This window comes from Antrostomus carolinensis, unplaced genomic scaffold, assembly GCF_000700745.2.
Source record: "Antrostomus carolinensis isolate BGI_N321 unplaced genomic scaffold, ASM70074v2 scaffold939, whole genome shotgun sequence".
Classification (NCBI taxonomy): domain Eukaryota; kingdom Metazoa; phylum Chordata; class Aves; order Caprimulgiformes; family Caprimulgidae; genus Antrostomus; species Antrostomus carolinensis.
The window spans coordinates 42,610-59,129 of record NW_010340395.1 but is presented as its reverse complement, the minus strand read 5'-3'; the positions used below and the strand labels follow the sequence as shown (position 1 = coordinate 59,129).

Genomic DNA, 16,520 nt, shown 5'->3' with positions numbered 1-16,520 from the left:
GCATATGGTGACACTCTGGAAGGGGAGAAGGACGTGTAAAAGCACTTTTTATATAAAAGATAAACATTGCCATTTGTATTGTCAAATATATAATTTATCTATGAATGAAACATTTGATGACATGTTACTCCATCACAATATTGGCAATGTTCCTACTTTCTACTGCTCCATTCAGTAAAACTGCTTCTCTGATGCAGTCCAACGCCCAGCCTGGTTGTACTGTAATAACAGGTCTCGTTACTACATAGGAGCTGCAGCACCTTTGCTGCTGGTTCACTGGTGTAAAGATCTTTTTACCGAAAGCCTTTTTCTGTTTGACTGAAGTAGACACAACTGGCAATCTCTATTACCATCCTAGATTCTGTGGTTGACCTTGAGTGAAAGCGTGAAGCAAGCTCTCTCTCCTTGCAATCGCGGTCATTTGTACGTAACCCAAAATGAGGTTATGCAAAGTGTATATATTATATGTGTTCAATGTAATATTGTGTGTGTAATACTGTCCGCATGAGCACTGGCCTCTGAGCCCTTGGTAAGTGTTTTCCAAGTATTTTCCTGATTTTTCTGGATTTTTTTTTTTAGTGTGCTAGATTTGTTGTTGCATTCTGTCTAACTTTGGGAGGTACATAACCACTAAGGTCCTACATATAATTAGTTCCCTTTCCTCTTCTCCTATAGAAGCTTTCCTGTTGCAGAGTTCCTTTCCAAAACAGAAAACAAAAGAGTTCCCTGGTCATATCTGGTGTATTTTCCTAACAAAATCAAGAGATTTGTTGAAAACTAATAATTTACTTCTGCACAGTTTACTTTCTGCACGCTGCTTGCATTTAAGAACATACTCACTGATTGTTCCCAATGTGCTGTATGCATGTAGCAGAATGAAAGGTGTATCTTATTTAAATTAATGAATAAGGTGAACAAGTGCAGCATTTCCAAAACAGGCAATGGGAAGAGGAAAGCTAAGCAATATTCATATATTAATTAAAATGAGAGCTCTCCACTGAAAACATGAGTCAGTTGATATTCTGACAGCTGCCCATAGACTCATTCATGAAACGATGAGCATGGGAGGCAACATGGGAAGTAGGGTTTTTACTGGAGACAGTGTCATTCACTTGATGCACATTCCGTTAAAGGAAGCAATATTGCAATTTATTCTTGTGTTTGATGGAAAAAAGAAATCTGCTTAAATCCCAGCAGGAGAATTCACAGGATTTCTTTGCACTTTAGATTTGCTTTATAGTTCTGCAGAGTCCCGCTTGGGAGACATTAGCATCAGTAATAACTATAGTACTTAGCACTTATTGTAACATGTTTCAGATCTCAGAGAGATTTGCAAGGTGAGTGCAGAATTATAGTCCCCCTTTTTAGGGAAACTGAAGAGATACACAGAAAGCCTTGGTCATATGGCCAAGGTGACACAATCAGGTGAAATGGTGGTAAGGTGATGTCAGATCCTTCTGACCTCAAATGCCAGAGTGGGCAAAAGCGGTGATTTAGACCCATATTTTGCAAAGTAATTTAATACCAGTAGAAACTGGAGTGTTGGAGAAATTGGAGTCTAAGTGAGCATATTGGAAAACACGATCAAGTGTATTGTTGCTTTTCTTAATCTGAAAACAGATCTTTTTCAATATGAATGAACATACTGTTGGGTAGTCACAGTGTTTCAAGGCAGATATGCTACCCAAGGGCATAAGGTAAATACCCAGCCTGTCCATACAGTTGAGGAAAACATCAGTATGGAATTCAGAAAACCTGTGATAGGAATCATAGAATGGTTTGGATTGGAAGGGACCTTAAAGATCATCTAGTTCCAACCCCCCTGCCCTCAGCAGGGACAAATCTATCTGCCTCTGTAGCCTAATTCAAACAACTAAATCAGAGATGTGAAGTCAGACAACGTGAATAGCCTCTGACAATATCCAGTTCTAAAACTAATGCCCAGATCTGCAAAGCCGTGCAGTTACATGTCCCATTAAAATCTGTGAAAAGTTTATGCTTTGTCTACGTTTGTGGAACTGGACACCCTTTGCCCAGGCATGGTCTTCTCTGGATCTTAAATTGTCACAGTATTAAAGTGAGATTCAGTAATAAGTGTGGCAACGTTATATAATTCATGGAGATAAATCTGAATATTAGAATTATTTCCAGTGCTGAGATGACAAAACCATCATAAATGCAAGACGCAATGGTGGTAATGATATTTCTGAACTGGGAGCAAAGATTATTTACCAAGTATGTAAAGGAGAAATTATCTCAGGGCTACACAGAAGGGTATTGGCTTGTGCCAGCTTTCTGTCTCAGTGCTTGGCAGTCTTTTGGCAACCTGCCATCTAATAATTCATTGCACATCCATGGGGCATTTTGTTGGAGGAGGGACATATGTTAGTGCAAGAGTAGAGCTGATATCAATGCTTGATGCCAGTGACACGGAACAAAGGCTCTCAAAGGGTCTTGCACATCTGTCTGTCTAGCCAGTCACAGACTGCAGGCTCTTTGTCCTTCTTTCTGTCTGTTGAGTCTCAAAGCAGGAATTAACATAACATGAAGCATTTTTTAGGTTTATTTTTAAGGAAGCTGCTACGTAGCTTTTGTTGTTGCTTTAGCTGCTGTGAGAATGCTACGTAAATAATGTGAAACTGGAGTTTAGGCAGTCCAGGAGAAAAAAGGCTACATTCAAAGATGAGCCACACTGTGGCAAGATGTAAGATATGCAAAAGCTTCAGAAGCAACTGTAGAGAGAGTATAAAACCTACTGGTCCTTATGATTTGTACTCTCTTGAAACCATGAGATACTTGCATGCCTTTAATAAGTTGCTTTGCTTCCCTTGAAAAATAGCTCTATGCTGTGCTACCTAGAGAACATGTAGCTGATGGGAGATTTCATCCATCAACCGACGTGAATTATGGATGTGATGATAAATCCACAACAAAGATATTCTCATGTAAGCAAAGCCACCATGATTTTCCCCAGGACCAGGTAGACTGAAACAGGTTGCACAGAGAAGTTATGGATGCGCCATCACTGGAAGTGTTTGAGGTCAGGTTGGATGTGGGCTTTGAACAACCTCATCTAGTGACAGATGTCCCTGCCCATGGCAGAGGGGGTGGACTAGATGATATTTAAAGGTCTCTTGCAACCAAAACCATCTTAAGGTTCTGTGAAATGCATAATATCTTCTATGGGACCTGTCCCCGTGTTGTTGTTAGTGGTTCACTGTACTGGTTTGGTTGAAGCGAGCTGCCCAGCCTGTGTACTCATTGCCCTGTTAGCTGGACTGCTGCTCCTGGTATCATCAGGCAAAGTCAGACTGCCAGATGGAAATGCCTTCTCACCCCTTTAACCACCTGATGTCACTTAGGATGGATAGGTGTGGGCACAGAGTTGTTCTCTACTGTCAAAAAGTCACCTATATACAACATTGGTATTTAGTTGCTTGATCCAGTACCTTAGGATATTAACTGGGCAGTTGAAAAGTCCACAGAGATTGATCACTGCCTTGCCCACGCTGCAGTTTGGACACTGAAGTGCCTTCAATGCAAACTGTGTGGTAGATGAAAGATTTAATGATCTGCTTGAAGGCCAGGAAGCGGGGAAGTAGGGTCCCTCTACATCTGGTAGAAAAAACCCCCTGGGGATCTCGGATTTGGCTACAAGCACTGGATTTTTTGAAGTTGACAGGGAACCACTGCTATAAGAGCATGTAAGTGACTGAACACACATGGCACAGGACACGAGGCACCAGGATTTCCAATGCTAAGTCATTTTGTGCCCGGGTGGGAGGAAATCTGCGTTTGCCTCTTTCTCACCTTTGTGCTCCCAAAATTACAGGGAGGAAGCAGCCACTGGGATGGCATAGTCTGTATACCATGGTCCTAAACATGACTCTGGTCTGGACCAGAGCCCACCATTTAGAAAAAAAAACATCTTTTCCTGATTAAAATGTTCTTGTGGTGGATTTATCATCAGCATTCAGGGTACATGGTTCCAGTAGTTAATCACCTGGACTGCAAAAAAAAATGCCTCCCTTGTTTCTAGACTGAATCGGGGCGTGGGCACAAAGTCTGTGTCTGGGAGAACTGAGTCAGATAAGAAAGCCATCTGCACAGTGTTTGGTCTGCTTCCTCTCACATCCAGCCCCAGTTTATACACAACTCTTCTGCCACATCTTCTATTTTCAGGATTTGTTAGCTGGCCTGAATGAACCTCACAGCATCTACCCACACGATTATCCCCTGATACTGAAGGTGATGTGAGGTGCCAGGTGAAGTAAGTGATTGCCCTGCTGAAAGCATACCACATTGGGGAATACAGTTCTAATCTCCTGTCCATCCTGACCTTTAACTTCAAGACCATCATTCTTCTAATATTTGATATCATCTTAATCCTTTTTATTGTCCTTAACCTTTTCCATCAGTGCAGTGTAATAAATTCCTGGGAGCTAGTGCCAGTAAGCTAGCCTGCACCACAGGAGTTTCTTCAGCCCATGTGCCACCGCATCCCTCACCTCACTTAAATTGGACTTCCTGCAGCAGTAACATTAGGGAATTGCAAAATATCCCCCAAGACATCTCTGTGCATGCACCTCTGATCTGTGTGGGCTGAGGACCTCTGTGCATAATAGGTAGAGGGTTCACCATGAAGTAGTGCCATGAGAAGCCATGGAGGATGTCAAAGGGCAAATGTCAAATGTAAACTCAAAGAGAAATCATGAGACATAGTCTAGAGGTATCCTGGTCTGGATAAGGCAGTGTACAGCTGAGTGCTTGGTGAAGGTTGTTAATCTCTAGAGATGGGGAAAGACAGAGAAATGTCATTATCCCAACAGCTTTCCTTTAGCAGCTCTGACAGTTTTGGAAGCGTTTCTACGTATTGGAGCAGTTTAGGAAGAAAGCCAAGGAACCTCATTTAAAAACAGACTAATCCAGGTTCTGACCATAAGGGTCAGGGGCTAACCTGGGGACACATTGCGGTTGCCTTAGCCTCATCAATTTCAATCGGTCAGTCAAACAAGAAGAGTTTTGCAATTGACATCACTGGAAAAAAGATTTGACCCATAAACTTAAATTCAGCAACTTCACGTTGTCAGATAAAAAGACCAGAAAACAAGGAAGAGTTATTCCCTGATGATCTGTTATGATATTTCATACTTCCCTATAGCTTTGGTTTTTATTTTGTACTTTTAATTCACATGATGAAGTTTTCAGAGAGAAGTGGATGTCATGTGTAAGCTGAGTTCCTTGTTTTTTTCTTTTGCCTGTCACTGGCTGCATGTTCTCTATTGATGTCTTGTTCCTGGTACTTGACCATCTTGTCTGTGAAAGGAAGCACTCCAACTGGCTTGCCTGATAAGAAGAAAGGAAAGTTTGCTTGGTTTAGTCACTCCACAGAAACCCATGGTAATGTTCCACTGCACTCTGTGTCCACACTGCGTATATCTCTGTGTGTGTGTGTCTATATATCTCTTTACAGACTGACATACAATAAAGATTTGTATACTTCTGCATGTGCATGCCTTGCTTTTTTCTATTGCTTGTGCAGTGTCCTCTTCATGCACTCAAGATAATAAGCTGTTCTGCAAATCAATCTCTTGCTAATGTCTTCAGAATTGTTTTCCATTTGCACATAAGCTCAAATATGTCTTGGAAATGCTTTACCTCATCTTCAAAGATGACTTGTGAAATATCAATGTTTTGGGTTTTTTCCTGAAGGGCTGTCTGGGATGAAATTTTTAATTATGAATGTTGTTTTTTTTCTTACAGCTTACTTGACTGTTTCATGTACATCAAAACATGAATTCAGTTGATGCCTTAATTTGTCTTTGCAAATAGACAAGATTATTAAAATGTCTAGTCCTCGTAAAGGAACAGGCACCATTAGAGTACAGTATTTCATAGTTAGGTCAAGAGTACTAGAGAGTCCATTATTTCATAGAGTCCTAAGAACCCAGCACAAAAACTTTAGATTTCCTAAGACATATGTTGTAGGCTCATGAATTGATAGGATGGGATAGTTCATTTTGAGGGACATTTCTACCATAATGCTTTCAAAACAGGAACCCGGGACCTCTTTGGAAGAACCTTCTGATATCGTTCTAGCCTCTGAAAGAAGACCTGGTCCCATGGCCAATTAAACATCTGCCCAATTGAAATGCAGAACTTACTCATTCTATATTACTTCCTTTTGCACCAAGGACCCATAAATACATATGTTCTTACTACTGAGTAACGTATCCTTACAGGCTATTAGAAGCCTCTCCAACAGCTAATAGTGCATGCTCTCAAGCCTCATCTGAGATATATCTCCAGCTGCTAATACACATCATGTTCTGAAGTTCTACCAGGCATCTGAGAATTCCTCCATCACTCACTTTTAAATATCATTTTTTCATTTGTTTTAAGTGTTTGAAAAGTGAGGGGGGAGGGAAGAGGACATGTATTGGATCCCATCTATGGCCTTACGTTGAATGATTATCTGTTAAGGAGTTAATAGAGCTCATACAGGAGCTAGGAGCAACGGGTGGAATGGAAATTGTGATTTTTTTTTAATTTTTTTTTAATGATCTGTAGAACCAAATAAAACATTGAGGTTTGATAACAGAAAGAAAATGTGACAGGTCCTTGAATCCAAATGGGATAGGTTCACACCTAAGGTTGCTTTCATTTGATGTTTGTTCCATGATATTTCTATAAAAGCTTAGGAAATTCTATCCAGTTCTTAGCTGGTTAGTGTCAACATAAAATCTCCACCACAGTCCATATTCATTAGCTCCTTTGTTGGTAATAGCTGAACGGTTCAGAGTCTGAATTCCCTTTTTATCCCTGTAGGTCCAGTTTATAAGTGTAAGGTTGAAACATATTAATCGTTAGTCTATAACAAATGAGCCATCAGTATTGTTTATGTGGTACTTGCTATCAGGCTGACAGAAGCCATTTGTCTGAATACATGTCAATCTGGTACTTTTTATTTGTATTCTAATCATCACAGAAAAGATTGGGGAGAGCAGTGAGGTGGTTGGGCTGGTGTGAGTAAAGGGGCGTTTTGGGGGTTTTTTTTAAAGCATTCCATTGAATCAAACAAAAGCTTCTTGTTGGCTTTGCCAGATTCTCTGATTTTCAATGGTTCTCATTCATAAAATTTCCAGGAACTGACTCTGAAAGAAAGAGAGCAGCTGCTTCTTCCCTTTTCTTTAGCATTTGAGTAACCTGTGTATGTTCCTGAAGTCCACCTGCCCAACCTGGCCTGGGCAGGCAGGCACTAGACTTGCTCAACAAATTACTTAATCTTCAGGAGCTGCAGCTGAGGGTCTTTTCATTAAGCCAGTTCCTTCACTCAGTGTGATTCGTTAATAGATGTGATAGGTTCTAATGGCCAACCCTCTCTTTTTCTTCCCTTTGACTCCTACAGTGAGCATGCCCACCAGTGAGACCGAGTCCGTGAACACCGACAACGTCCCTGGAGCAGATATGGAAGGCGAAAACTGCGGTGCTAGGCTGGCGTGAGTACCTATACATGGATATCTGTATGTAGGGGCTGGATTTAGCTTGGTGGGTTAAAGCCATTTGCCCTGGCTTTAACCCACCAAGGCTTTTTAAGGGGAAGAAAACTCCACAGTGGGTGAAAGGAGAGCGTGCAGAAGATCTATTGATCCCAGTTCTTATATTAATTGCAATGTAGACTCACTCTGGACATTAGTGGAGAGCCTCTGGGTTTACATAGATGTAAATAAAGCACAGAATGCCTGATGGTTTTGCATAATAGCTAAAAGAAGAACTTATAGATAACAGAGTTCTTATTTTAAACTTCCTCTTGCATGATAGATAATCAAATCCAGGGTATGTAGACCAAAGCGTGGAAATGACTATTCTACCTTCTCTAATGATTCTTACAGACTTTACAATGTCTTGTAATAGAAATACATGGATGATAACTCTCATTCTGCAGCCTGAATTACACCCTTCAAATGCTGAACACAGTACTGTGGTGACAAAGAAATACATCAGTTAGGAGGGAGTAAAACTTCCTTGAAATTGCATCATTGTAGTTAATGGAGACGCTCAAGAATGTGTGAGATATGGAATACCATATTACGTGGTATATTTTTTAGCATCATAGAGAACAAGGATAGGCAAGAGGAGTCCTTTCTTCCTTTTTGCATGACTTGCACAAGAATGGACTTTATGCTGTGGGGGAATATGTTAGTCCCTCCAAATTTCCTTGAAAAATGAACCAAGCATATCAGTGCCATAGTTTGCACCATGCTGGAGTATTTTGAGGCTCTGTCCTGTCCTTGGGCATACCTTAAGCCTTTCAGTGTTGGTCAAATGCTTATCATAAATACATCAGAAATGCTCTGTTTTGTCAGACCTGTGATTCAGCTGGCCCAGTGTTCAGGTCCTGACAATGACAGGAAGGCAAGTGTGCAAGCCTGGCCATTTCCTACTTCCCAGTCTCCTTTTACTACTCCAAAATTCACGCTTTTGGATTAGAGATCCACACACACAAAAAAGCACACTTCTGCTTTTTGCCTTTAGTGGCCACTTATGGACCTGTCATCCATGGATTTATCTGAACCCACTAAGGCTGTCTGCCCTCACAGTCTCCTGTGGTGACAAGTTTCAGAAGTTTATTACCTGCTGTGTAGACAAGTACTTTCTTGTATCTGTTTTAAGCTGATCTACTACTACTTTCAGTCAATGTCCTCTCCTTCTAATCCTGTGAGATGTGGTGATCAACAGTTCCACATTCAGCTTATCTATCACTTTCATGACTTCATAAACCTTGATTGTATCTCCCACACACACCCTTGGCCCTCTCCTCTACAAACTGAAGAGGAGGAGATCTTATCTGCGTTACAAGATATGAAATATGGAATATGTTGTAAATTCAATCTGCTTTCCCATAAGTGTCAGCCAGCAACTTACAAACTGCAGAAGAAATTATTTGTGATAGCTTTCCATCACCTGCTTGCTGTTGCCTACCTACTGAGTCTTTTAGTTTAGATTATGAACTCTTTTCTGAAGGAACCAGGCTAGATCTATTCATGGCGCTGAGGCAGTTGTAGCCCTTCCTTTAGCACCCCACCAAGCTGCTTGTTCTCCTGTCGCATTACAAGAAGCAGCAGCTGGATATGTGACCACTTCTTCCAGCTGGATCCAATTTGGTGAACCATCTCTGTTTTGCAGTTATGCTTCCCAACACCATGGGTCCCCTGGTGCTACACAGCACCAACAACAATGGCAACTGTTGCTGTGAAGTTGCATATATTTTTAATATTATAGCTTGCATTCATTTAATGTCCTTAATCCCAAAGGATCCTGAAGTGCTTTATGAACTGTAAATGCAGAGGTTGTTTTCACAGCATTAGAGTTCAACCACCTTCAGGGTAAAATGTGACAGGTGTTTAAAAACTCAGGGCACAAGTGTAAAAGGAGACGTATGAGGGATAGCTTGTTTTGTGCTGGAACTGCATGGGGAATTTTGGCAAGCAGAACATAATTATCTTAGCTGGAATGTAGCCAGGAGAGCTGAAGTTAAACCCAACTCTAAATGTAATCATGACTTAGAATGGAGTTTACTTAAAATAGCCCAACATGTCCCCAGGAGAATGGCAGTACTGTGGTCTGGCACCACAATCACTATACTCTTGGCATTAGGAGAAGGGATGGCTATGACATACTCCCCCAACACATTTTAGGGAAGAAGATATAGGAAAATGACAGGAAAACAGAGCTTCATTCCTTCTTCCTATGTTGTAAATGTTAAAACAGAGCCCTAAGTTTCACCAGAGCAGGACATCTAAGATTCAGAGCAGTTTCCTTGCCACTCTCCACTTCATTTGAAAATGGGTGATGTATAGTAGGGGAATCAAAGCCTGTTACTGAGAAGGGTTTTTTTACCCCATACCCAAGGACAGTTAAGATCCTCAAGGCCTCATTCCGGTTGCTTTTCATCTCTAAGAGATGGATAGGCTCCTTTATCCAGGAAAATTAATTGCTGTATCATTGTGTTTGAAATTCTGGAGTGAGATACAAATTTTGCCAATGCTTCCTGCTTTTGTAAAATGTTTGTTTCAAACTTGTGGAGCTACAAAATTCCTTAGTTATGAGTAAATTCAGATCTGCCTTTGATTCTGAGGTTTAGAATCCTTTCCAGTTTGTTTTGTTACTGCATCACACGCTCAGGCAGGGAGAAAAACCAGCTTTCCTGGTTTCAAGAAGTATTAAGTCCTGTTCTTCTCACTGAGCCCTCATTTAAACCATCCATAGGCCAATTTTCCTGCTGGAACGTGTAAATTGTCAGCAAGAATTCATTTGAATGAGTATCTTCTTTTATTAGAACCTGACTAAGACAGAATTTGGCCCAGTGGTCAGGAGTTGAGAGAATTCATGTGGGAAGTCTTTTAAGCTTTTCAAATAAGCTCCTCATCTAGTACTAGTGACTTTGAGTAAGTATTAATAGTTATAGTCAAGCCATCCTGATTTATTCTAGTTGAAGTTTAGGCCGGGATTTTTGAGCAGTCATCTGCCCTCTGGATTTCATTTTTACAGTTGAAATGGATAGGTAAGGGGTTTTTTTTGTTTGATTGTTGTGTTTCATCTATTCAAGATGAGTCTTCATTTTTACTAGCCTGCTAAAATCACCTAGTAGTCAGGAGTGCCCATTGCTTTGCTATAAACACATTTTTTCCCAGAGGGCAGAGTCTGCACTGGGCAAGCTGCAACCAGACATGACTGAAGCAACAGAGAGATTTCAAGTCAAAGGTAATAAATTTATTTATTTAGTGGCATTAGGCTGCTAGGGCATTTAACCACCGCAGCACCACCGCTATGGTTACAGGCTGAGCCTGCCATCAAAATATGCTCATGATAAAAAGAAAAAAGTACCCAGGAGACTGAGAAAAAGCATTTTTATTGAAGATAACTTAGAATTACTGGCTGTTCTTTCTGTTCTTATGAAAAGCTGTAGAGCTTTGAAAGGCTGGGTCTGTGAATGACAGAAAGATCTACTTGAAAAGCCAGGCTCAAGCATGCCTTTTGGAAAAGGAGATCTTCCCTGACAGCCTTTCTCAGCTCCATAGAGACATATGCTGTGTGAGATCAGGAGAGTACCTCTCAAACACAATCTATCTCCTCCTGATGAACTGTGTCAAAGAAGCTTTTATTTCTATAGTATCCATACTATAGAAACTGCCTTCATCAGCTGTGCTGTCTGGAGCAATGCCAGTCTTCAAACCAGCAGAAGGAGTTTCAGGAGGAATCTAACATCTAATCTCTCTTTGCTTATTGTGTAAATCCAGTTTCTTAGAGCTAAAACAACAACAAAAAAATCACCTCATTCTTATTCATTCCTGGTGTAATACTTTTGCTATCAGGAGAGCTGTGGCAGGGAGTAGTTCCCTTCCTAACCTGGGTGCTAGCTTTATCAGGCATCTGAGTTTGAAAAAGGTTTTGTAGGATTCACAGGACATTGAAAAACGTCCCACAACTTCCACAGTCTATCATCCCTGTCATGGTTTTGCCTTGTAACACACTGACACCTGCCCTGCAGTAGAAACACAACAGCTTTTATCCTCAAGGACAACGTTTGGAAGTGGAACTTATCTTACTTCTGATGTGTCACAGCTTTAATAACCTGTTGCCTCTGGGAACAGAGAAACATGTTTCCTCTGCAGCAAGCATCAATGGGATAAACCCAGGAGTAGGAGCAATGAGTTTCTGTTTACAGGACAGCCTTATACCCAGGACTTCCCAATAGCAAGTAATTTCCCTGAGCTTCTATGGCTACTGCTGTGCAGGACTTGGGTTCCTGAGGACAGGTTATTGCTCATAATCAGTAATAATCCGTTCTGTGAAGGATGCCAGCATATATAGTCTTCCAAAACAACTAGAGTGTTTCTAATGCAACCATACAGATCTGGAGTTGCCACAATAGAGTTTGCTTTTATATATATGTATTAGGTAAAAAAAAAAAAAAAAAAAGGGACCTTTTGGAAACTAATGTTCCATACAGCCTTAATACAAAAGTGAAAAACTTGAGCTTAAAGGGGAAGAGAGTTGAAAACTATCTGCTTTCACTGAAACAGGAAGCCACTTGGCATTTTCACCTTGGCTGGGATTTTCATACATTTGGGGGACAGTTCAATTGCTTTTCCACCAAAGAGGGTTAAAACAATGAAACGGGATAAAACAAATTGAACAACCTACAGTGGCTTTGCAATTGAAAACAGTGCGTCCTGAAAATATTATGAACAATGGAAGCTTTCCCTGGCAGCTGAACCATCAGTGATTTTCCCTTGGTGCTTTTCTGGCTGGGAACATAATTCCTATGCAATAATCAGCGTAGGAACCAGTGGTAAAGGCGAAAGCATCAGTTTGCTTGCAGGTTCATTATTGTTGCTGCTGGTTTTCACCTAATGAGAAGACAGCCTCCTTCTGTGAGGACCAAAGTCCCCATCCCATCAGGAGCAGTGGTAAGAAAAGTCTGCCAAAAGTTCTGAAACCACTGCTGACTTCAGCAGCAAAACACACAGGATCGACCCTCATGTGTCAGCCTCAGCTACTGCTCTCCAATTTATTATGAGCAAGGTGCTTTTGATATTCGCAGTCAGCTCTAGAGATGTGTCTAAAGGACAATAGCATGCCCTTGTGGAGGAGGAATTATCTTCCTACTTCAGATCCTCTGACAGGCCTTGCCTGTGGCTTGCCACGGGGAGAGCAAGATTATTCACTAAATGCTGAGAAGTGCTGGCCTATTTTCCCAGCCTGTAAGAAAGCCTGTTGAAGAACAAACCAGCTCAATTTTAAGCTAGACAGATCCAATTTTCTAAAGGATGTTCTGGAGATTCTTATTGCTGCTGACCAACAATCATCTCTCTCTTAAAACCAACATCGCTCCCGTCAGGTCAGCGTGCTCTTCAGTGCTTCTGCAAGAAGAATGTAAAAAAGGAGAAGAGGCATCATTGTGCGGACTCTGATGAGGTTCAGTGATTGCCTCAGCAGGAGGATCTCAGTCCGTATCAGAACACAAGTTCTCCAGGGCCAGTCATCTATTCTGTTTTGCTGGAAGCTTTTAATTAATGGTCAGAAATGAGCAGTAGTCATTGCACGTCCCTGTCTAACTCCCCAGAGTTAATTGCATTGTACAGAGGACAGCAGGCAGAAGGATGGATCATAGAATCATAGAATGGTTTGGGTTGGAAGGGACCTTAAAGATCATCCAGTTCCAACCCCCATGCCATCAGCAGGGACACCTTCCACTAGACCAGGTTGCTCAAAGGATGCCCGTTGCTTCTGTGTGAATTGCAGAGGGTAGAACTTAGCCCGAACACTTTATTAGTCTGAGAGATTATCAGGTAGGTAGCATGCATTCCTGAAAATATCAGATCACTATATGCTCTTGTCCCACTAATATGTGGAAAAAAGGACTCTGAGGTGGGCATCTTCTCTTCAGGGATGCCAGCATCCTGACTAGAAGGAATGATATGTCGTCAGCAGGAGCAGAGAGAGGGAAAAATGTTGTGCTGCCTGACCAGTAACCACATGAATACACCATATTGCACCAAAACAGAATCAGTGTCACACCAGGACTGTGTTCTCACACTTCTAAAATCTGTAAGATTCACACAGTGAAGCTCTTTGGATGTTCCCCAAAGTTGTGTATAACCTAGAGGAGGCATAGTAAGTAAATGTCTGCGTTACTGCTTTTCTGAGAGCTTTTACTAGTATTCAAGGGCTTTTGTAAGTCCTCGTGAAGATAGTTGCCTATAGGCAGTATCACATAGTGTAAAAGTAGTTGTGACCTCAATATATTTGACTTATGCTGATTATCCTGAGTTTATGTTGAAACAATCTTTAAATTTCGCTGATTTACCTGTATGTGGTACATAACTATGTAAGGTTAGAAGAATTTCAGAGAATTTAAAAGATAGCTAGTCAAACAGTAGAGGTCTGATTTTTGTGTTTCTCTTTCTAAAAGATAATCTGAGTTAAATGGTTTCTGTGATATAAACACTCAGTAGTGTTCTGAAATGGTTTTTGTATAGGGTCCTATACCACAAAGTAAAAAGAAATTTCTCAAGACATTTCAGAGCCGGACACAAATGGGGGATGCTCTCTTCCTTCCAGTGACAATGATCTGTGTTTAAACTCTTAGCAGAGGATCTGGTCCACACTGAACTCCTGGCAAGTGCCAGTTTGGAGTGTCACAAAGAGGCCATAGCAAGGCCCCAAATCCAGAATATTTGGCAGCCACTAGTGATGTCATTAAATGTTGGGTTTTTTTTAATAAGACTTAGTTAAGCCAGGTTCTGAAAGAGAAAAGATTCTTGATGATAAGGGTTATTTGAAAAATATGTTTCAAATTCGGGCATAATGTTTTCAGAATCGGTTATTGTACAGTTTGTGTTTCCAAAATCCCATTTCACTCTTGGATTCTGCCTCTAAATATAAATCTCTTCCTCCTTCCTTGTCCTGTTCTATATATATATATCACACCCACATGTGATAAAGCCTTCTGCCATAGCAGTAAGGCAATGTGGGGGGGTGAGGCTGTAGCTAACCTGTGGGAGCACTGAATGCATTTGGCTGCTGCTCATAATGCTCCAAAGATGTAATTATCACATGCATGATGAGTACTACACCTGCCACATCTCTTTTGCTTAAATAAAGAAAAGATTCCTTAAATGCCACACAGCTCCCTTTCTGGGAAACCATTAGGCAGAGAGGTCACCAGAGGACTTCACACTCCCTGTCCTTCACCTTCCACCAGGCAGGTTCCCCATGACATTTCTCTTGCTCTCTTTTCCTCCACCCCCAACCTTTTCCTAGGAAAGTCCTCACCATCTCCTTTTCAGTGCCCAGCTTTCTCTTTCATTGTGATTTTTTTTTTTTCCTTCTTTTTTTCTTTCCCCTCTCTTTGTCTGAGCCTTGTTTCCTGTTGCCTGCAAATCTGATCCCTTAGAGTTTGTAGGTAGGGCTCATCAAGCAAAGAATTCTCAGCGAGAAGCTGGGATAACGTTAACACTAAGGATGTGCTTAGGAGGTGCTTCACTCATCATCCTCATTAAAGCTCGCTTTGTCTCCGCAGCATCATTTGGCATTCTGTTCAACCAGTGCATTATTTCTTCTTTATCAAAAGAGTTCTTGCCTGTGTCTGTAACCACACCTCTGCCTAGTATGTGGCCTAGACAAGCTGCCTGTGACACAGCATGAATGAGTTATTCACTGCAAAGGCTGGTTTGGAGTTTTTTTGGTTTTTGGGGGTGTTTGTTGTTTTGTTTGGTTTTTTTTTTTCTTGAACCATCTGCTGGTGAAATGTTCCTATCACTAAAAATCTCTTCCCCATAAGGAAACTGACCCATCACTGATGACTTGTCAGTGGCTGATGTCCTCAAACAGGGACGTGACCGTTTTTAAGCCTGCTACAGGAAGTAGTGTTAGGTGCTTTGAGAATTCCTTTGTCCCATGCCTGCTAACAGCGAATCCATTTTTAAGCTGGTACAGTACGACCTTTGCTGATTGTTGTCAACAATGAATCACTTTCCTATCATGAGGGGAACCTTAAGAAATGCTTCAACCCAGCAGAAATATCTTGTTCATAGTCACTCCCCAGACTCTCATTTCTTCTGTTATTGGTAGGGCATTTTACAGCTTCCTAAATCACCTCTGACTCACGTCATTGCATCCACGTACCTTTATTTCTCTCTGTGCACCATTAGGTATGTACCAAATGACAGCCAAAGAGTTCAAAGCCCTTACAGGACATGTGTCAAGCAGAGGAAAGTACTGGTTAGAGAATTAGAGTCTATCTCTAGCTTTGCCTGTGACTTCTCATAAAAGGCTAACGAGATTATTTAGGTGAATAAATCCAAGTGCCTGGAATTAGATATTTAAACACATCTATAGTGGGGAGGTGGCTAAATTTTCAGGAATGTTTAATTCCCAAAATGTCACTGATAGCAACAGAATCTGTTATTCTTCTGACCCTTTTGAGTTCAAACCCATTTACATAGATATCAAAGGAAAGAAAGTAAGTGTTAATATCTAGATTTGAAAATATCCACCATGCATTGTTTTTCCCTCAATTGCTAGAGAAAAAAAATTTTAAAAAAGCATTATTTTCCCCATGGTTTCATAGTGTGTTTATATATCCTGAAGTGACAGGTGATGTGTGAAAGCAACAAGTCTGTCTGTATAAAGTCATACATATTTTAATATAAGAAGTAAACCTAGTGACTGAAAGAAAAGAGTCATACTTGAAAAATAAATTTGGTAGCAGATGTAGAGTACTCCTAGCATTAGGCCAGCCTTTTACCCAAGAGAAAACCTAGTTCACTGATGTCTGTAGGTGGTAGAATCCCATCATGGCATGACTCCTGCTTCAGGACTCCCACCAAAAAAACAAGATTTGTATATCAGAGAATTCTAGCCATGCCCAGTGTCTACATTGACTTACAGGGGATTCAAGAGGAAAACAGCATCCATTAAAAAATTAATTGAGCTTAACTTTGTTTCTTTTT

At 40.9% G+C, this 16,520-nt stretch overlaps 1 protein-coding gene across 1 annotated transcript in view; it reads left to right on the top strand.

Annotated features, from left to right (window-relative positions):
* Nucleotides 1-5,285: 5,285 nt before the first annotated feature.
* The window catches only part of LOC104531274 (voltage-dependent L-type calcium channel subunit alpha-1C), a gene marked incomplete at its 3' end in the record, with an annotated part of 53,512 nt that continues 42,277 nt past the window's right edge, over nt 5,286-16,520 (top strand). The window contains exons 1-2 of the mRNA XM_010176119.1: nt 5,286-5,400; nt 7,409-7,499. Coding sequence (XP_010174421.1) covers nt 5,286-5,400; nt 7,409-7,499 — 206 coding nt within the window. The remainder of the gene's footprint in view (nt 5,401-7,408; nt 7,500-16,520) is intronic.